At 53.1% G+C, this 20,164-nt stretch overlaps 3 protein-coding genes across 13 annotated transcripts in view; 2 read left to right on the top strand and 1 right to left on the bottom strand.

Moving 5' to 3' along the window:
- MLPH (melanophilin) overlaps positions 1 to 6,399 on the top strand; it is a 29,728-nt gene extending 23,329 nt beyond the window's left edge. For all 5 annotated transcript variants that reach the window (XM_069782111.1, XM_069782110.1, XM_069782109.1 and 2 more), the window contains 6 exons: positions 718 to 873; positions 981 to 1,073; positions 1,555 to 1,620; positions 1,783 to 1,840; positions 3,812 to 3,909; positions 4,311 to 6,399. In XM_069782111.1, the coding sequence (XP_069638212.1) occupies positions 718 to 873; positions 981 to 1,073; positions 1,555 to 1,620; positions 1,783 to 1,840; positions 3,812 to 3,909; positions 4,311 to 4,337 (498 nt within the window). In that variant the 3' untranslated portion in view covers positions 4,338 to 6,399. The remainder of the gene's footprint in view (positions 1 to 717; positions 874 to 980; positions 1,074 to 1,554; positions 1,621 to 1,782; positions 1,841 to 3,811; positions 3,910 to 4,310) is intronic.
- Positions 6,400 to 7,771: 1,372 nt separating this feature from the next.
- PRLH (prolactin releasing hormone) lies at positions 7,772 to 9,679 on the top strand. Of its 3 annotated transcripts, none has more exons than XM_069780514.1 (3): positions 7,772 to 7,900; positions 8,824 to 9,056; positions 9,327 to 9,679. In XM_069780514.1, the coding sequence occupies exons 1-3, from the start codon at positions 7,797 to 7,799 to the stop codon at positions 9,497 to 9,499; spliced, it is 510 nt and encodes a 169-aa protein (XP_069636615.1). In that variant the 5' UTR covers positions 7,772 to 7,796; the 3' UTR covers positions 9,500 to 9,679. The 3 variants fall into 3 exon arrangements, with proteins under 3 accessions (XP_069636615.1, XP_069636616.1, XP_069636617.1); XM_069780515.1 differs by having other exon boundaries at positions 8,824 to 9,041; positions 9,327 to 9,676; XM_069780516.1 differs by having other exon boundaries at positions 7,810 to 7,900; positions 8,846 to 9,056; positions 9,327 to 9,672.
- A 1,246-nt stretch (positions 9,680 to 10,925) lies between these two features.
- Positions 10,926 to 19,521, bottom strand: RAB17 (RAB17, member RAS oncogene family). Of its 5 annotated transcripts, XR_011324428.1 has the most exons (7): positions 17,867 to 18,079; positions 14,343 to 14,502; positions 12,820 to 12,971; positions 12,259 to 12,384; positions 11,957 to 12,050; positions 11,218 to 11,453; positions 10,926 to 11,113 (listed from the first exon to the last, which is right to left on the bottom strand). XR_011324428.1 is itself a non-coding variant. In XM_009917831.2 (6 exons), exons 2-6 carry the CDS (start codon positions 14,482 to 14,484, stop codon positions 11,341 to 11,343), a joined length of 627 nt encoding a protein of 208 aa, XP_009916133.2. In that variant the 5' UTR covers positions 14,485 to 14,502; positions 19,430 to 19,521; the 3' UTR covers positions 10,926 to 11,340. The 5 variants fall into 5 exon arrangements, 3 of the variants coding, with proteins under 3 accessions (XP_009916133.2, XP_069638208.1, XP_069638209.1); XR_011324429.1 differs by lacking the exon at positions 11,957 to 12,050 and having other exon boundaries at positions 17,867 to 18,082; XM_009917831.2 differs by lacking the exon at positions 17,867 to 18,079 and adding an exon at positions 19,430 to 19,521 and having other exon boundaries at positions 10,926 to 11,453.
- Between the last annotated feature and the right edge of the window lie 643 nt (positions 19,522 to 20,164).

Here is a 20,164-nt window from a genome sequence, read left to right as displayed (position 1 = left end):
CTTCTTATCTAGACAGCAAAGGTAGCACATTGCTTCTCATAGCCACTGTGATCCCCAGTCAGCACTCCCATGTCCACCCCACTGTTATGCCAGGCTCCATTCGTACACGTGTTTGCTGGGGCTCTTGGCTGGGATCATTCCTGCATGTCCAGAGCAGTTCCTGGGCAAAGCTGCCTTTTGCAGGGGTTGGGCTGGTTAACTGCCCAGGGACAAACTTCCAAATCCTGACCCTACTCCCAGGCAACCCAGCAGCACAGACACCCATAAAAAAAACCAATCAGATTTGGAAAGTCAGTCTATCTCCTTCCCAGCTTGCTGCCACCACGGGCCATGGCAGCCTGCACTTGTTTACAGGTACCTGCCCCCTCTCTGAGCGCACAGCATAAAGATGCTGATGCTTCTCGAGTAGGTCACCGAGTTTTGGTCCTTCCTGTGTTCCCATTGAGCTTTTTACCACTTCAGCTGGTTGGTAATTGCTCTCAAAAAGCCCAGAGAAGGGAGGAAATGAGATTAAAAGCCCTGCCAGAGATGACTGGTACTGTCTGTGCTGCAAGGCAAGAAGGCAGTTGTAAAATAGTGGCAGGAACTGTCGTGTCTGGGGCTGTGGTCACACCAGGAGAGGAGGACTCCAGGGAGGTTAATTCTGTAATGTGGAGAGGAGAGGAGGACTCCAGGGAGGTTAATTCTGCAATGTGGGGTTTTTTTCTTGCATTTCAGGTGTACCTGACTGCTGGGAAGACCTACCAGCTTGAGAAGACCCTGAAGGAGCTTGAGGAAGGGGCCCAGCACTGCGGCACTACGGACTCGGAGCTGTCGGAGCTGGAGGACAAAGTGGCCTCGGCAGCTGCTCAGGTGCAGCAGGCTGAGAGCGAGGTGAGGGCTTGGCTCTCAGAGCTGCTTTGCCCAGCCAGTGACAGCAAACGAAGCCAGTGATGGATCCTCTGGCCACTATCTGTATGTTTTTTTTCCTCCCTCTAAAGATATCAGACATCGAATCTCGAATTGCGGCTCTGTCTGCTGCAGGGCTTACAGTGAAGTCTGTAGAAAAGGCAAGGAAGAAGTCGAGCGAACAGGTGAGCATGGAGGATGGTGGGTATGAGAGGTCCCAGCCCCGAGATGTATGTGCTCCCTGAGCTGGGAAGGGCTGCCTGGCTTGCTGAGCTGTGCCCAGCTCCCTCCCTGCTGCCTGGCACTCTGCCCCAAGACTCCAAGAGTGGATGTCTCACTGAGGATGTGGGACAACGCTGATTCCTTACATGCATCGAAGGAGGATTTTGTATCTGGGGATGGTGCTCCTCCAAGGACTGCAGGGAGGGCATGCAGGGCTGCTGCATGCACCACACAGCCTGGACTCAACTCCTGCATTTTCATACTGATTTTTATAATTCTAATCCATCAGGCAGAGTAGCTCCTGTGGCAGCGTGTTGCCTCTTTTGCTCACCTTAGGATCAACCCCGGCCAAGCAAAAGAGGTGAAAATGCAAAGAAAGGCAGACCGAGTTGTCTGCCTCCTCTGCGCACCCCCAGAGAAACCTCTGCCTTCCTCTCCCCACAGGCTGCCTGCCTCTGCTCCCCTGGTCCCACCAGCAGCAGTCCAGCGGAGTCTTCGGATGATGTTAAAGTGAGTATGTGTTTAATCTGTGCCCGCTAGTGCATGTGGCATGGCATTAAGCCTGGGGAAAACCGGGGTCTCCAGGGAGCTGCTTTCAAAGTGGTGGCCTTGGAGGGGACCTCTGTCTTCCCATCCCCTTCCCCATGGCAGACTGTTCCCCTTCTCTTGCAGGCAATGCCGGGACTGCAGGAGTTCAGGAGGAAGTTCAACAGCCCCCTCGAAATCACCGGTAAGGACCACAGCTCTGCCTGTGGGAGGTGGGGACCCTGCGGGTGGATGGGCTGGTCTTTGAGGGACGCTCGATCCTTTCCCTCTGCATCCAGTTGTGTGTCTGTGTCGTGGTTTAACCCCAGCCAGCAACTAAGCACCACGCAGCCGCTCACTCACTCCCCCCCCCATCCAGTGGGATGGGGGAGAAAATCAGGAAAAGAAGTAAAACTCCTGGGTTGGGATAAGAACGGTTTAATAGAACAGAAAAGAAGAAACTAATAATGATAATGATAACACTAATAAAATGACAACAGTAGTAATAAAAGGATTGGAACGTACAAATGATGCGCAGGGCAATTGCTCACCACCTGCCGACCGACACCCAGCCAGTCCCCGAGCAGCGATTCCCTGCCCCCCCACTTCCCAGTTCCTAAACTAGATGGGATGTCCCATGGTATGGAATACACTGTTGGCCAGTTTGGGTCAGGTGCCCTGGCTGGGCACGAGAAGCTGAAAAATCCTTGACTATGGTCTAAACACTACTGAGCAACAACTGAAAACATCAGTGTTATCAACATTCTTCACATACTGAACTCAAAACATAGCACTGTACCAGCTACTAGGAAGACAGTTAACTATATCCCAGCTGAAACCAGGACAGTCTGCATTGGGGGGCCCTTTTTCTGTGCTCATGGCCTCCTGTTAGGAAAGCCACAGGGGAAAACTGTGGTGGATAACTTAGAAAGGAGGAGGCAACTGGCAGGATTGGGGACAGTGGTGGGAGGTCAGGCTGAGTTGGCTTAGTCCTCCAAGAACCAGGACTTTCTCTGCAGCCTGGGCTCCTGCCACCCCAGAGTCCAGGGAGACATCCGCGTTACTTCATTTGTGGCATCCCATTGGCCATTAGACCCCAAAGCCTCGCCAAAGCCCATAGTCTCTTCTGATAGCAATTTCTTCCTCACTTGGTCATCTTGGGGAAGGTATCCTTGCCCCTATTGTCCACCTGCCTCAGCCACTGGTCTCTGGTGGGGGGCAAGAGGCCCTCCACAGCCCAGCTATGACAAACAGCAGCTTGGAAGTGCTTCAAAGTAGACAGCGACCTGAAACTTGGCACAGCAGCCTGTGTGGTAGGGGGCAATCACTGGAACTGTTTCATCCTGACCAATATCAGCGAGACCCATTAGGAAATGACTTTTCTATTTCTCTCTTATCTCACCTCATAAGCTTAAAGGCAGAAAGAATGGCTCTCCTTCCAGATAATGGAAGATGAAGGGAGGGAAGGGGGGAAAGATCATTTAATGCAGAGAAGGAATTGCAGTTCCCCTGTGCACGCAGACAATTAACAGTGCCATTTCCCAAGCTGAGGCTGGTAGGTGGAAAGGTCCCTCCTCTTCATGCTGAGGAGTCATCTGCTCTCCTTTCTTCAAAGGGCAGGAAGATAAAGGCAGCCTGGGGGACACGTCAGCCCCACGAGGAGATAGAGGCATGTGCAGTAGGGACGGACGTCACCAGGCAAGGCTAATCCCCTCTGCCTGGGCTGGGTGATGGGGTGACTTGGTCTCCTGACCGCCCTCCCTGCAGGTCAATGACTTGCAAAGTTGGGCCTGCAAAGGTGCAGCTGGTGGAAGTTAGTGGCAGAGAAGAGGAGATGACTTAGTAGGTCAAGTGAGACTCGTAGGCTTGGGTGGTGAGAGCTCCTCTTGGGCTGGGCTTTTGCCATACCATGGAGCTTTCCAAAGCAGAGGTCTTGGCAGTTGATTGCTGGCAGGCTGACCCAGCTTGCATGGCACTCTGGAAATCCAAGTAGCAGCAGCTTTTGCCACCCTGTTCTCAGAGGACTTCCCACTGCCCTCCTGGAGAGACAAGTGCAGTGATGCATCCAAAACCACAGCCAGTGGGGGACAGTAAAACCCAAGTGACTTGCTGGGTAATTTAAACCTCTAGTGAGGTGGATGAGGACCAGCTGCCCATCTCTCTTCTTCCACTACAGGTCTTGACAACTCCTTTGACCGCAAGTCTGTTTACCGTGGCTCCCTGACGCAGAGAAACCCCAACGGGAAGAACAGGAGAGTGGAGAGGCTTTTTGCGGTACGAGCCCAGCCACTCAGGAAGGTTGCTGGCCAGGGCTTCTCATGGGACCTGCCTCCCTGGGCTTGAGCAGAGGGACCTGTCCCTCCCCATGCTCTCCTCAACCCAGTGGTCACCCCAGGTCTCAGCATTGGTCTCACTGTGCTTGCTGGTGAGAGCAGACACATCTGGGCATCACCACCTGAGGTCTGGGATGCCGTAAGCCCCAGAGTGGGGGGCCCAAACAAGATGTACATCTTTGAAATCTTGCTGCCTGCGTGGTCCATGGGATGGGGCAGGTCCTCACTCCATCCGGTGGCAGCTGGAGGGGACAAGGAGCATGCTGGCCTCTTCAGCTATGGTGGCTTGGGTTGGCATGGGCATGGTGGTGAACTGAGGTTTCTCCCTCCGGTGCTTTGCAGAAGCCTGTGATGACCCACCTGTCCTGAGGAGAGGAGGACCCTCCTGCCACCACATTTCACTGATGATACAAGACCACAGCGCAAAGACTCACCGCCTTACCCCCAACGCTTGCTCTTCCTTCTCCCATGCCTGTCTCTCCCTGAAACCCTGGACAGGAGGGAAGCCAGAGGCCGTGGGCAGGAGGTCTTGCTGGGAGCTGCCAGGGAGAGAAGCAACGCAGTGGGGTACAAACATGTGGCCAGGGGCTCTCATGGGAGGATGGAGGCATGAGATCTTGGCTTTGGGCAGCTCTTTGGTACCCGGTCAACCAAGGGGACCAGAGAGATGCAGAGCAGGAGTGACCTCAGAGGGAGCTGGACATCAGCATGGCTTTCCAGCATGGGGACTGGGGGCAGTGACACAGCCCTCACTTGGCAAAAACTGTCAGTTCCTGTCCCTGCTCTCTCCCAGGCTGGTGCTGAGTGGGAACAGGAGCTGACAGCAGGTACAGGATGCCCTTGGGGTACCCCAATTAGAGCAGGGACCCAGGCATCCCAGGCTGAGATTTGCATCCTGGCGCTGGTCCCACCTCCCTGCGATGTCCCTTGGAGAATTGTTTCCCTTCCCTGAGGAGCAAAGCAGGGTGAGAGCAGTGCTGGCTCCCTCCCAGTGAGCACTTGGCCAAGATCTTTTCACAAAGCCATGCAAACACCCACTGAGGCTTCTGGCCACCGTGTCTGAAGCAGCTGTGACCATCTGGGGACGTGAGTGAGGCGAGGCTTGTGGGAAGTGGTGGCAAGAAAGGTGGAAGAAAGGCTGGAGGGCTTGTTGGGAATCAGTTTGTTTTTCTAGCTCTCGGAGATATCCCCTCTCCATGTGAGGCTATATCAGCAAGTTTAGAAGGGCTCCAGCAAGCAGAGCTTAGGTGCTTCTCTGGAGTCTTTCCCCTCTCCACAAGATGGGTCAGCCCCTGCCAAGAGGTGCTTTGTGGATGAGCATGTCCCCTGTCCCTGACAATGGGATGGGAGAACCTGATAGGATTATCCAATTCTTTGGAGGGGCTGTGATGGCCTTTGGGGGCTGCGGTGGCCCTGGGCTCCTGCCAGGTGACAGTGGTATTGGTAACGCCCTCCCCCAGATACTCCAAATTCCTTTCCTCCAACATTTAATTCTCCACGTCCACTAACCCCAGTGGATCAGTGCCTAACCCTGTACCCATGCCCAGGGTGTCGGGATGAGAAGAGGGTTGCTTTCTCTTGCAGGTCACTCTGGATGAGGTTCATGTTAAAAAATTTTGCTTGGCACCTGCTGGTTCCTGTCCTTTATAGCCCCCACCTCCTTCCCTCCACAGTGGGTGATGCAGGGAGGATTGCTCGCAGCCAGAGTGAGGATGTCAGACCGATGCTGGCAGTTTCCCATTGATGGCCGCTTGGGCTGGACCATTTTAGGCCGTTCCTGTGCATCTGAACTAAAACCACTTTAATTACAAGCAGTAGTGTGAATTCTCATGCAAGTAACACACTTGTTTGGCTTTGGTAGTAGTAGAGACTGCTAACTGCCTAGAAATTGGTCCTGTGCTCATTCCACAGCAGTCTTGTAAGTCCATAGTCTGGTCTTCCCAGCTGGAAACAAAACCAGTTTCTTATTTTAAAATTAAATCCTTCTGGCCTGAAGTTCTAAAGGGTTAGTGCAAACCACTGCTGTTGTAGAAACTCTCCCAGACACTGTGGCATTGCCAGGTGCCTTTCTTGCTGCTCAGCTGGCCTCAGTGCTAGGATGGCAGCTCCTTGGCTGGCAGAAGGGAGCTCTGGGCAATGCTATGGGTTCGAACCTACCCTTCTGGTGTCAGGGTTCAGCCTTTGCCCCAGCTGCATCTCTTGCTGTATCTTGTTGCAGCCGTAACTTGAGTCCTTCCTTGCAACCGCTCAATTGCTTGACCCTTGCAAAGAAGTTCTCACAGTGAGCCTCAGCAGTGCAAACTAAGACATCGTTCAGGCTGTAGTCACCCACATTGTTATTTGCCAGTTTCCTGCTCCATCTGCCTGTGTAGAGATTATATATGTACACTAAATCATGCAATAAAGCCAATTTTGTGTCCAGAACCTAGGACCCATTTTGCAGTGTCTGTTCTTTCAGCTCATTCTAGTGAAGGCTCCTTTCTCTTCCCATCCTCTCCTTTAACCAGCTGGTACAACCCTGGCTTTAAAACTAGGCAGGTGAAAGCAGACAGGAGCTGAATCAGTGGCACTGAAGCAGAATGGTGGGGAGATGGTGATAAACAGAATGGCGATATGACTTAGAGGCTGGTCACAGAGCCATGGGTGTGATGAGCATGGGTCAGTGGTACCCAGTGGCGAGGCCAGGCCAGCAAAAGGGATGCAAGGTGTGGGGATAAGGAGGGGCTGACCCTGAAACACACTGCTTTGACTTGCATGGAAGCCCAGGATCAAATCTGGCAGCCAAAGCTGCCCAAAACACAAGCCCACAACATTGAGGGGTTGCTTTAAATCTGTATTAAATAATAGCAACAAAGCTGAGGTGGAGAGAGCCCCGCTGAGCCCAGGGTCTGGGTTTCCTTGGCTGATGGGGTTTTTTCACCTCTCTTCATCCCTTTCCCCTGCCTTTGATGCTCTTCTGCAGCACTTGCCCTGTGTCCCATGCTGCTCCCATGACCATCCCCCAACAGTGGCTGTGCTTGGGCATTGGAGCCGACCACGGCATGAGATGGAGATCTGTCCCAGGGCAAAGTCAGCCCCACATGGGGGTGGCAGACAGAGACCTTCCCCCTGCCCATACCCCACCAGTGACCATGTCTTACCCATCCTGCCAACACAGAGATGTCCCTGTCTCAGGATGTCTCTAGTCCCAGTAATTCCAGTTTTGCCTGGGGGTAGACCTGTGTTCAGATATCGACCAGCCCTCCGAGCCAGGGACCTGAGCTGGCTCCTCCAGTATCACATCCAACAGAACAAACATCATCAGAAATCTTTACCTGGGGGGTGGTTTAACCCATTTAAAATGGGAGGTTTTAAACCCTCACGCTGCACGGATGAGCCTGCTCCTGCCAGCCCATGTGCCCCAGCAAGTCACCTTCCACTCTTCTCTATATTTAATTTTCTGGTTTCCTTGAAGCAGCTTTTGGTGGGGGCAGAGTTGAAGGAGAAAGGGTGGTGGCACCCAAAGTAACTCCTGCAGTGGAGCAGGTTTGTGTCAGCGGGACCCCAGCATCCAGGGGAGCATCACCCACCAACCCCCTGCAGTGAGTGTTGGGTGAGAGGCTCCCCGTGGGCAGGGTGGTGGAGCAGAAAACTTCCCCTTGTTTCAAATAACACTGGGTCGAGGACAGGGATTAACATATTCCTAAGCTGTCTGTCTTGGCCAGTGGAAGATAAAATGCTGGTCCCTTCTGAGTCATGAAAATCCCTGTGCTGATTTGATGAGAGTGGACGGCGGGGAGGGGAGATGCCCTGGCTTGGTCCGCGCCGGGGCTCGCCTCTGACATCAGCATGAAACCGGCCATAAAAACAGTGACTGGAGGGGACTCTGGCTCAGACAGCGGGCACTCGGCTCAGGGGGACGGCAGCTGGGCACCTTGCCTCGCCACACCTCGGTAAGTGGGAGCACCGCTTTTCTCTCCCTCTTGTGATGCTTTTGTTGCTGGGTAATTTCCCAAGCACTGCTTTGCTGCTGTGTGCGTGTCCTTGTATCTGTCCAGCCAGCTGTGGGGGGGTCCAAAACAGGATTGTGAAAAGTCGGCAGCTGCAGCAAACGTGAGCTCTCAGGAGCCCAGACTGGCTCTTGCCTGGCACGCTGCAAACTTCTCCTTTGCTAAAGTCCTTGGAAATAAAGCTGCTGCTATGTCCCCACTGTGTCCTGCTTAAGCCAGCTCTCCTGCTTCTGCCCCTTGCCCTGCTCCCTCGTTGCAGGTGGCTGCAGAAGTCAAGCCCATCGCTCAGCCCGCCCTGCACAGTCTCGCTCATCACCTCAGTGCCATAAAGCATGTTACAGGGTGCTCCCGGGTTATCGTTTTGGCAGCTGGGTCCAGGGGTGGGTGCCAAGGGTGCCGAGGTGGCTGCGGTCCATCCATCACCCAGCATCCAGCAGCAAAACCCATTTGTGCCTCTGCAGCTTTTGCTTGGTGCTGCTAGCCCTGCATGTTGGTGGTGGCCCTTCTCCCCATCTCCAGGGCTGCGAGTCCCATGGGCGCACCGGGGGTCCTGGAAAGAAAGAGTGATGCCAGGCCTGGCCTAAGGTGTGAGGCTAGGACAGAAACCTATTTAAAAGAACATGAGGTTTGTACAACTCATGTTTGCAGGGGATATTTTCCCCAGAGCTATCAGCCCCAGCAAAACCCCCAGGTTTTGATCAAGCTGCCCTGAGCCCTTTGCATCCCTGCCAGCCTGAGGATGCTGTGATGGGCACTGCAGCCCCATGGCAGCAGCGATACAGTTGCCCCAACCCCTCCAGCCTTCCCCTCCTGATGGGGGGCTCACCCTGCAAGCGTTTAACCCAAGCGGGGTGTCTCTGCCACAGCCAAACCCCTTCACTCCCGCAGCTGCGTCAGAGGCCATCATCTTCGTGGCACCAGCTGGAAGACCCAGGGGCTTGGGAGGCTTCAGAGCCAAGCCACAGCAGCTGGAGAGTGCCAGGGATGAAGCTGGGTGCTGCCTGCCTCCTGTGCCTGCTGCTCGCCTGCCTGACCCTGCCCGTCGCCCACGGCCGCATCCGTGAGCGCTCCATGGAAATCAGGAGTCAGGAGAGCAGGAGTAAGGGACTCCCCGCAGCCTACCCCCTGCCTCCAGCCCCCTCTGCATCCCCAGATTCAGCTGCGTTTGGGGGGGGGCGAGGGAGGGGGGTCACTATGTAGAAGCAAAGGTTTGCTTTGAAACAGCCTTTGCAACAGCTTTTATTCCCCTCAACCCCCTTTCCCGCTCCCCTGGCATTCATCATCCCCCCCACCCACGGGTGCAATGCCCTGTTCTCCCTCCACTCCTCCCCCATCACCCCCTGACAGTTCCTCGCCTTTTGCCTTGCAGACCCGGACATCGACCCCTCCTGGTACACGGGGCGTGGGATCAGGCCGGTGGGGCGGTTCGGGCGGCGGCAAGCCCTGGGCGAGGGCACCCATCCTGGGGGGGCCAGCCAGTGGCTAGCCTGTGCCCCCCCCCACCCGCACCCCCAGCCCCCCCGGGAGGAGTGGAGCCCCTGAGCTGACGCCAACAATAAAAGCCCTTCTCCTCACCCCTTTGTCCCAGCCTCTCTGCTCTGAAACGGCAGTGTGGGAAGGTGCAGGGGGTCATGGGGGGGGTTGTGCGACCCTCAGAATTGCTGGACTCACCATGGTTTTGCAGCCTGCCCTGGCAATGTGTGCAGTGTGGCAATGCTTCCCTTCTGCACAACATGGCATGTTTATCCCCACACACCTCAAAAAACACCCTAAAAATAAGGCCCAGAGGGCCCCCTTTCCCAGGTGCATCCCCTGGGGTCTGCACCATGCCAGCACCTATGGGTGCCCCCGACACCTCTATTTCCATGGTGTCCAGGTCAGAAACAGCCACCCCATTTCCATGGCCCAGGTCAGAAACACTTGGGGAGCACGGAGGGCCCCATCCATCTTGCTGCATGTCCCCAAATGTCCCCTCTCGAGCTGTGTCCCCAAGCCAGACCATTTTACCCCCTCTGCAGTTTGGGGGCGAGAGGGGCCACAGAGAAGAGTGACTCTCAGCATCCCTGTCTGTGGCTCCTGGCCCAGCATTGAGGGTCTAGGGCTGTTTGGGGAGGGAAGGGTTAATCTTGGGAGGGGAGGGGGCAGATAGGGGGATGAGTGGCAATTAGCACCCATGTCTCCCAGCTGCCCTAAGGCAGGGGATTTAAGCAAGAGGAGGCAGCAAATCTGCCTTCCTGCTGAAAAGGAGCCTCTGTCCCACTCCAGGATGGCTCAGCCCTGGGGAAGCATTGCAGGTGGGTGTCCCCAGCTGGTGTGGGCTGCTGGGGTGGCCCTCAGGGGGAAGCTGACCTGGCAAAGGGTGCTGTGGTCCTCTCCTCTCCATGGGGAACATCTTCAAGGGTGTCTGCTGCGTTGTGGCTGAGCTCAGCCTGGCTAGGCATTGCCCCATGGGCTGGCATCGCCGTCAGGGCATGCCCCAAAAACTCAGCAGTTATGTTGCCCTGCAGACAGGGTGAGTGGTGCTGCTCTTTGCCTGTGGCCATGCCAGTGTTGCTACAGCTCTCTCAGAAAGGGCAACATATTCCCTAAGCCTGACACCCCCTGGCCTTGCTGGGCACCAGCGTGCTTTTGGAGAGAGCCACGGTGCTTTTATTTTTTTCTCTTCTTCCAGCCAAGGTGTGCTCCCACAGCATAATTCATAATGTGCAAAGGGGAGGCACTGCAAGGCACAGACTACTGCAATGCCTGGTGTTTGCTTTGGCCCTGCCCTGCCTTAGGACCTGGCTCTTATATTGGCAATAAATGGGTGATTTTTTCCTGAGGATGGACTCTGACCCCTGTGATGGGTCAGGTGGGGGCCAGTGGGATGAGTGGAGCACAGGCTCCAGTCCCTACCACCTCCAGGCTTCCTGTGGTCCCCACCGGAGGGCTGACATCCAGGTCAGGAAGAAAAAAAAAAAATAACACCTTTAGGGCAATATTCTCTTTATTTGCAGCCTGGGTGTAAAGCCACTGGGATGCACCTGCTTCTCTCAGGAAAGTTAACCCCTCCCTTTTCAAATGGGAAGAGAGATGGAGGAGGTGACATGCAGCTGGGGCAGGGGGATATCACCAGTCAGGGCCAGTGGCAGTGGTGCTGGGGGGTCAAGCTCCTCTCTGGAAGTGGAAAGTTGGTGGAAGAAACCCCTGTGCTTTACCTCTTGGATGAAGCCAGTGCTGGAGGGTTGAAGAGGCCCTGTGCCCCCAGGATGGGCTCTGACCTTGCTCCGAGGGGGAGTGTGGTTAGGTTGAGCTGCCTCTGCGCTTCTGCATCCCCCCTGCTTTGTCATTGCTCCTCTTGGAGACCTCATCCAGCCACTGCTGAGGTTCAGAGCTGCCTCTCCTCAGAGCTGGCAGCACCCCATCCTTGCCCCACTCTCCCCCAGGTCAACTGTTGACCTCCTGTGCAGGGGCAGGGTGGATTCCTTCTCTTGTTCCCGCTGCAGGAGCTCTTGGGCTAGGAAGAAACACAAGGTGAGAAAAGGCTCATTTCTCCTGTCGGTGGGATGGGATGTGATGGTTGTCCTGTCCCACCTCAGGGGAGCCACTGATGGCCACTGGTACTGTCCCACAGTAACAGAGTTAGATCTCTACTGAACAGCTATGCTGGGGGCACCGTTACACCTAGATTGGATACTAAAGAAAAAGGAAATTGTGGCTTTGGGAGAGAGCCTGAAATCCATCTCTGATGTTGGTGCATCCTGGGATGGATCTGTCCATGCTTCTTCCCTAAGAGGTTTGGCATATTTCACAGAAACCATGGACTGCTGTGGCTGTGACCCTTGCAGCTGCTGGGTGCAGTGCAGGCTGGACCAGCTAGGAAGAAAATCTCAGTGGCAGGCATGAGCAATGAAGGGGGTCAGCTCTGCAGGGGGGAAGGCATTTACAGGCTTGAAGCAGAGGTTTGGGGCCTGTAGTTCACCCACCTCTGCTCTCACCTAGAGCCATCACACAACTCACCTATGGCCATAAAGATATCATTTACTTGTTGGCTGGATTTTGCAGATGTCTCTATGAACAGGAGGCCTTTTGTTCTTGCAAATTCTTCCCCCTCCTAGGTGGAGACAAGCAGAGTTATTCCCCCAGCCCTCTCTGGGGCTGCTTGTTTGGTTACGGTGGCATTTCATGGCAGGTCAATAATTGTATAGGGACTTAAGAGGTGTATGAAAGCCTTTTAAATTTTTGGCTTTGCTAGGACATATCCCAGTGCTTGCTGGCAAGGGGGTGATGAGGGGTTCTGGGAGCCCACCACAGATGCTCACCTGGGTGGCAACTTCTCGCTCAGCAGCAAGGTCCATCTTGTTGCCCACCAAAGCAATGACAATTTCATTAGGAAGGAATTCTTTCTCTAGGTCCCTCAGCCACAGCTTTGCTTTGTTGAGTGTTTCCTGAAGAGATGGAGACAAACCCACCCAGTGACCTGGTTTTGATTTAATCCCTTTGTCTCGGACATAGCAAAGCTGGATGGGTAGCACGAAATCAAAGGGGGTGGAAGAGCTGTGGCGGGGAAGCTTTGGTTGCCTTCTCTCAGGAAAACAGGTCACCGGCCCTCAAACACCTTTAGGGATAAATCAGCCTTGGATGGGATACACCCTTTCTAAGTGGCAGCAGAAATTGCCCCTGGGGATGTGGCGTGGTCCTGCATGGGCAGGGACAGCCCCTGGCATGTCCCAGGTGGGACATCCATCTTCTCAAGCAGTGCTTGTGTACTGCTTTCTGCTCTACTAAGGAAAATCATCATCATCTGGACACCTCTGCCCCACCAGTGCTGCTGCAGCATGGCATAGTTTTGGCACGGATGGGATCAGCATCCCCTGCCTTACCTTGTTAGTGATGTCGTAAATGAGGAGAGCAGCATGGGCACCCCGGTAGTAGAGGTGGCAGACGCTGTGGTACTTCTCCTGGCCTGCCGTGTCCCAGATCTCAAACTTGACGGTGGCTACCTCCAGGTTGAGCGTCTGTGTGAAGAAGGAGCCTGCAAGCCAGATGTAGGGTGCATGTTCGCTTGCAGCAATAGCAGAAAGCTCAGATCCACTGCTGTGAGGTCAAAACCCATCCTGAGGACTGGTAACAATGCTCTAATGTACAAAACTGGGACGGGTTTCTCATAAGCACTGGCACTGTTGATGATGGGATGGCGTGCTGCAAAGCAGAGCAGCCTGTGGCAGGCTGGGAGCCCTTCCTGGCAGCAGATTTGGGTGCATGCACAACAGTTTTGATGTCAGATAGCTCTGAGTTTTGCAGAATAGCCACCAGATAGAGAGCCACCTCCACTTTGCTAGTGGGTCAGACCTGTGAGAGCTGTGAATAGGAATAGCCACTGAGGGGAGCCTCCATTCCTGCTCCCAGGGAGCAGATGGCTGCCTGTGGACCAGCCAGAGCCAAGGCAGAGGGACAAGGGGAGCAGCTCCACAGCACCTCTGTCTCCTCCACCAGCTAGCTCTTCAGGCTCTGGGTAGGCCCACATCCTCTGTGCCTTCTTGGGGCAAAACCCAGGTATATCATATAAAATTAATATCTATAACGTCTAGGTGCTGTAGGAAGCTGTGCTGATGTGAATGTACAGGGGAGGTAGCTTGATCCCAGCAGGTGTGTTGGCCTGAGGGAGTTTATAGAGGGAGCAGAGCTCTCACAGCCCTCCAGATGGTTTTTATCGAAGCATGAGCATGCACGTAGCCTGCCTTTGGATGTGGGTTAGTCAGCATGGCTTCACAGGACACGATGTGCTGGGGCAGATGCTCTCCCCTTTGTCAGTGGGGCAGAGCGTGGGCAGGTCTGCGCTCTCGTCTCTGCAGGCAGGCTAGAGGAACAAGGCACTGCTGCGAGCCTACCATCAGGCAGTGCTGGGGAGTCCTGCCACAGCTGGCAGCCGCCTCCTGGGCTGTCCTGCCCACCTGCACCCCAGCCAGAACCTCCTTGCTCCAGTGGGACATTGGGGCTAGGGCAGCATGTGTACAGGAGACACTCTCCTGGGGTGTCTGAGTAGCTGTGAGGGCAGCACAGGACCAAGTATGTGAAGGGCAGGTGGGCTGTACAGTTTGGACCCCAGATTTCACTTGTTTTGCTGCTCATCCACCTCCAAAAAGCAGCACTAAGCCAAACCTGTGCAATTTGGATGTGGATTTTCTTACAGCCTGGTGCTGAGGAAAGTGGGCTGCAGAGGTCTGAAGGTGACAGTGAATTGGGAGGTCTGGCTCTGGGGCAAGTCCGTATCATGTTCAAAAGTGGGTCTGTGCTACTGCAAGATGTACCAACAGGTTCTCCTGCATCCTACCCCATTGCAAGGAAGGGCAGCAGGCCTGGTCTCTTGTTCAGAGCCATCAAGCTGTTGAAGCCACTCACTCACATCCCACAGTTGGCAGCAACTCCTTGAAGTCATTTTTCACGTATCGGTAGGCCAGGCTTGACTTTCCCACCGACATGCTCCCCAGCAGAACCACCTTGTAGGTGTAGGTGGGTCGAATCCCCTCCAGGGAGGTGCCCAGCATTGCTTTCTGTGCCGTGCCCTGCAAGGAAACCAGCTTCATTCAACATGTGTCTGCAGTGATCTCAGGTCCATCAGCTGAGCCTCCTGCCTCAATTCCTGACTGGTGGCAGTGGGGCAGGTGTAGTTTAACCTCAAAATAGGCTAGAATAAAATCATTAATACCCTGAATCAAATTTAATACATCAAACCATCTGCCACTGTCAGTTATGACCAGAGGGTGGAGATCTTTAGGAAGAAATTTGATACAAGAGGCCTTCTTGGATGTAGACAAGGAGATTGGACTGGGTGCATCTCCTTTAAAGAGGACATGCTGGAGAAAGTTAATGGCAGAGGGACATCACTTATGGGTGTGACTTGCTCTTGAGCATGCCTCTTTCATCAAAGTCCTGGTGAAGAGCTTAGGCTGATGTTCCATGTTCTTTGTGGGTCTTGGTTAGAAGTTATACCAGGAGAGCCTAACTCAGGCTGGAGGTGAGCTCAGCTGTGGAGGTGATGCTGCTACCAGCTTGCTAAGGACACTGTCCAGGGAATGGCTGCACACCCCAAGAGCTGATGGGCTTTGTGGCAGCAGTGCTTTGAGTCAGCATGTTGCTCGCCAGGGTGAAAAAGCAAGAGTGAGAGGACCTGATTCAAGCACCCTTGAGGATAGCAGCACACAAAGCAGACAGCACATGCTCTTCCACCATGGATTAAGAAACCCTGGGCAGACCAAGCCCATGAAGTCTCATGTCCTCATGACCATTGCACCACGGAGTGTGACTCTGCATCACTAGGGGTGGAGCTACGCTGCATGGTCATCAGGGACAGCAGGGGACCATGGCCCGAAATAACAGTGGTCACCTCAAACCTGACTCGAAGAGAGCCACTGCACAGTGTTGGCCATATCCTGGGAAGAGGATGGCCAGTGTGAGCCCTCCTGGGTGGCACATTTCCCCTTCTCCGAGCCTTGAGCTCAAGGAAGGGATGCTGCCTCTATGTCAGCGGGAGCTGTCAGTAAAGTATGGTGAATAACACTGTCTTGCAGCTAGTCAAAGCTTTGCCTTCCCTCCTCCTTGCAAAGCTCCTCCTCTAAAATTACTCAGCTCATGGGAGAGCTATGCAGGAAAGAGGGAGGTTCATGCAGAGCTTGAAGATGAAGTGTCATGGGGTGTTGAACTGAGCAGGAGAAGGGCATGATGCGACCTTGCATGCACTTATCCTACCTCACATGCAGCAGCAAAGGGGAAATATGCCACGAGCAAGCCCGTAACTGCTGTGTGCAGAGGTGGGGTGTGCCTCCTATATAGATCTGATCTTCTAACACCCAAAGGCAGCAGAGCAGCCTTGTGAAGGATGCTGAAATATTAGTGTCCTGCTGCTGGTCCTTGTCTGTGTGTCCTGATCCTCTCGCTGCTATTGCATGCCAAGATGAAAAGCCTCCCATGCCAGCATGAACGCTGCTGGCATAGGGTGCTTCCCTCCACATGCTTTTGAAGAAAGCCCTGATCAGCCAGAGAGCAGGGACCTGCAAGACTAATAATGGAGATTTGGTGCAATGACTCCAATTTCTACCTGGGGCTTGCAGGAGTTTGACATGCAGAACTTGGAGGTGAGCAAGAAGGTGGCCCAGGAGGGTCTGCAGCTCCCTTGTCTGACAAAAGCCTCTTGTTCCTGCACACTGCTCATTCCATGTGTCTCCTTTATTTTGCCTGTCTTCCCCTGCAATCTGGCAGGCTCCAGACCTTTAATTCTCCCTTCCCTGAGCCTGTTATCAAAGCGGGCTGTCATTAAGAGCGGTCCTTAGTGCTGGCTGAACCTGGGTCTGTATCTGTGGTTTTTCTGTTCCCTGAGATGGGCTTTCATCCCCTTGAAAAACAGGGGTAAAATCTTGTCCACCAGCTCGTACAGCCCAGTGATGAAGAGCAGGGTTGCAGTTTGTGCAGAACAGCTAGTTACTGATAGGTTTGGGTTGTTTGTTTGTTGGGTTTTTTTTAAGCAGGAAAAAGATAAACACTGCAGCGCAGCATAAGGCTGTGCTCCTTCTGGTATTAATTACATACATTTGCCTCTTTGTAGGCCTGGAAATAAGACTGTTATCCTTTCTGGGCTGTTAACGTTAGCTACCGTAGGTGATATGCCATTAAACTCTCTATGAAAGCAAGAAGTTGCATGAAAAACACCTGACATTGTCTTAAACTCAGTTTCTCATTATTTTACTCTCCTGCTCTGTTTAACCCTAGAAGATTGCACTGACACTGGAACAAAGATCACCTGAGAATTACTGCCATTGATGGAAGTTCCCTTACAAACTTTTCATACTAGCAAATACCTATAGGAGATGGGGAGTTTTGCCAAAGCTCATTTGAAACAATTTCTTGTCCGTGTTAAGAGGCAGAAGGTAAGTCTCCCTTTCAACCCTAGGAGAACGGCAAGGAAGCAAAACAAGTGGCTTTATTCTGATTCAATGGAAAATAGGATTTAGGGGAAACTCTGTCTCTCTCTCTCTCTCTCTCTGGAAGAAAGGAGCATACAGAATAAAACCCTGTGCTTGCTGGCTAAGGGACTACAGGAAAAACCCTCCAGACATCTCATGTGGCTGGTGGTCACCCTTCTGTGGCTGCTCCCTGCCCTGGGGAAGAGCCTGTCAGTGAGACCCAGCTTAGCGTTACAGTCAGCTCTGCAAATCCAGGATATTGCTCTGACAGGGTTACCAATGCCTGCTCTGGGTGTGGATAAGGGTGCTGTTGCCGTACAGTAAACAGCATCCCTGTTCTTTCAGCCTGCACTGCCAATGAAGTGGAGGAAGCTCGTTCATCTGGAAACCTCCTTGAGTCCCCTGGGCTGAGGCTGACTGAACATATCCAGGAGAAATATTTAAAGCAACTTTCCTGCTGGTTTCTGTGAATTAAGCCCCAGCAGAGTGCACTTGCGTGTCAGAAAGTTTCTGTTGGTATAAATAGAGTAAGTTTGGTTTATCTCACTGCAAACTTGAAACTGTGAAGGAGTCACTGATGCTTCCACATAAAATGTCTTCAGCAAATTTTCCCATGCAGGCTTTGAAAGGCTGAGGTGTAACCTGAACTGGGACTGCTTAGATGCTGGATTTCAGGGCTTTTTAGTTTGATCCTGGTAGAGGATAACTCAGCAGTTTAGGGAGCAGCCTGGGGAATAGCTGACGTGTTACAAGTCCTGTCCTCATGCCTAAAGGCCACATTGAGGGACAGGGAAAGCTGAACCTGCTCAGTTTCAATATAAAGAGCAAGAGATTAGTCTAGACAAGCATTTCTCTTCAATCAACTGTAAAAATCCTGTTGGTGGATTTAGTCTCCAGATACAGCTTAATATTTTGACAGCTGTGTCTAGCAGCAGATATTTGGGACAGGCTTGCCTGATCTTACACTTACCTGGAAGGTGAGTACCGAAACAGCCACGACACAGATCATTTCTCACTTCCTAATGGAGGATTAAGCATCGCTGCAGCCAGGAAATTGTGTTCTCAGCCAGACACCCCTGTTCCCCTGTCTCGATGTCTCCTCTCTCCTTCCCATGGGCAATGGGTGGGTATGCGGAGTCAGCTCTGACCACTGTTAACCAGATTCCCCTATGGAGCCTGCCGGTTTAATGTAAATCAACTTAAAGGTCATCTGTTTGCCGGGTACGGCAGCAGCGCCAGATCAGTGATACTGCACTTGAACAGCCTGCCCTCAATGTTTCCAAGAAGGAACCTGACAAATCTGTTTATGAGGGTGACTCAGTTGTTTATAATTAGCAGGAAAGTGGACTTTAGCTAAGGAGCATCCTTTCAAACCCATGTTTTATGGGCATAAACACTAGTAATAAAAAAACCAGAAACATGAAGTGGCAGAGTAGATATTTGCACTGGAATGCAACAGCAAGGGCTTGGCTTTCACCACACAGTAAGCTAGTATCTCTACAGTATTTTTAACCTGGGGAGGGGGGATCCTGGTATATTTATTGCCAGGGGATAAGCCATTTATTTCCAAAGGAAAACAGCAAAAAAAGAAAAGAAATGCATCCCTTAGGGGATGGAGCCACTGAGAAGTGTTATTTAAGACTCCATTTAACTTCCTGGGAAATTAATGATGTTTAAGTCTAATGATGTCAAACTGATGTCTAAGCTTTTCTAAACCACAAGCTCTAAGAAGATCCTAAAAACATTAAAGATATTTGCTGAGTTTCTGCGAGGGTGCAGCAGTGAACAAGAACCACAGTTAAGCAGCTCCTCAGAAAAAAACAGGACTCCAGTGCTACCTGTATAAGTCTGCAGTATCTAGCCCTGCAAGTTTTGGACATGATGTTTTAGGTTCTTTCAAATTTAGATGTTTTAGTTTAGTTTTTACCCCCAGATAGTGGTCATGCACCTACCTCCCCAATTAACTTCTAGTATTCAGCTCAAAGCACTCCTCCTACCTGCTAAAGCTCTCACAGTGCTGGTGTAGGAGCATGGCCGCTTGGAAAGTTTGCTTAAGCCAAGGTTACCAGGGGATACGAAAATCCAAACTGCAAAGACTTAATGCGTAAACAGTGTTAGATTTACATAGTGGAGATTTCTCAATGCAATCAGCTCTCCTCAAAGCTGAGGGGAACAGAATAAGGGTCATTAACTGTGCAGCCAGAGTGGGTTGGGGAAGTAAAGCAGCAATAAATGGAGACTGCTCTGGGCTGTGGGTGAGACAAAGTGCTCTGCTAAGACCTTTGCAGCAGCTCTTCAGCTGCCTGGGAGAGGGGGTAGGGCAGAGGGCTTCTTAAGTCTTCCTAAAATCTCTTCCCTTGGGCAGGGATGGTGCCGCCCTCCCCAGTGGATGCCCCTTTGCAGCTGGGATGTGGGGCTGCTTCCTGGTGGGAGGATGAATCCCAGGAGCTTGTATGGGAAAGGTACCTCAGAGATGGTGGGTCGGGGCTGTGGCCTGCCCTGCAGGGAATCCCCCGGCAGAGGATGCCTTTACCTTCCTGAAGTCTTGCTCTCCTCCGGGTGCTCTGGTCCGTGGTGTCAGGGGCAACAGCCCCGTCCAGCCGCCCAAGCCTCTCTGCGCCGGGGGCAGATAAAAATGAAAACAGCCAGCGGCTCCTGGGGAGCTGTGTCAAAGGTAAGAGGCAACCAGAGATCAGTGAACCTTAGACCCGTCATTGAGCAGGGCAAGGCGGGACAACAGGACTGCCGTCATGTTCAGCAGAGCCAGTGGCCGTGCCCCACTGCACCCCCTCCCTCCCTCCCTCCCTCCTTCCCCACTTCCCATGCTGGGGTTTGGCAGTGGGTGGATGGATGAACGGATGAATGGGTGGGTGGATTTTTTCCCCATGCTTCGGGGTCCAAGGCCAGCCTAGCTACCAGGGGCACAGGGAGCAAAAGCAGCTCACACCCCGCTGTGGGGGGGTTTGAGGACCAGGGAGGGCTGGGTGCGGGGCTAGCCAGAGCCACAGCGTGCCAAGGATCTGGCCTTCTCTGGGTTTTTGTAATACAGCAATTTCTGCTGATGCACATTAGACGTGGCTTTGGTCAAGTGCCAAGGTAAGGACTCAGATAACTTGAGCCTGGGATTGCTGAAGCGATTTGTTTTCAGGAGCATGGCTGGTTTACCAGCTGGCAGGAAAGAGCACACCCGCTTCTCTTGCAAAGTGCTTCAGCAGATGAACTGGGGAGGTGCAAAGTGAGCAAAAACTGAGTACTTGGGCTTTTACTG

This window comes from Haliaeetus albicilla, chromosome 4 (assembly GCF_947461875.1).
Source record: "Haliaeetus albicilla chromosome 4, bHalAlb1.1, whole genome shotgun sequence".
Lineage (NCBI taxonomy): Eukaryota > Metazoa > Chordata > Aves > Accipitriformes > Accipitridae > Haliaeetus > Haliaeetus albicilla.
The sequence above is the reverse complement of the archived record's forward strand: the minus strand, read 5'-3'. Positions and strand labels throughout refer to the sequence as shown.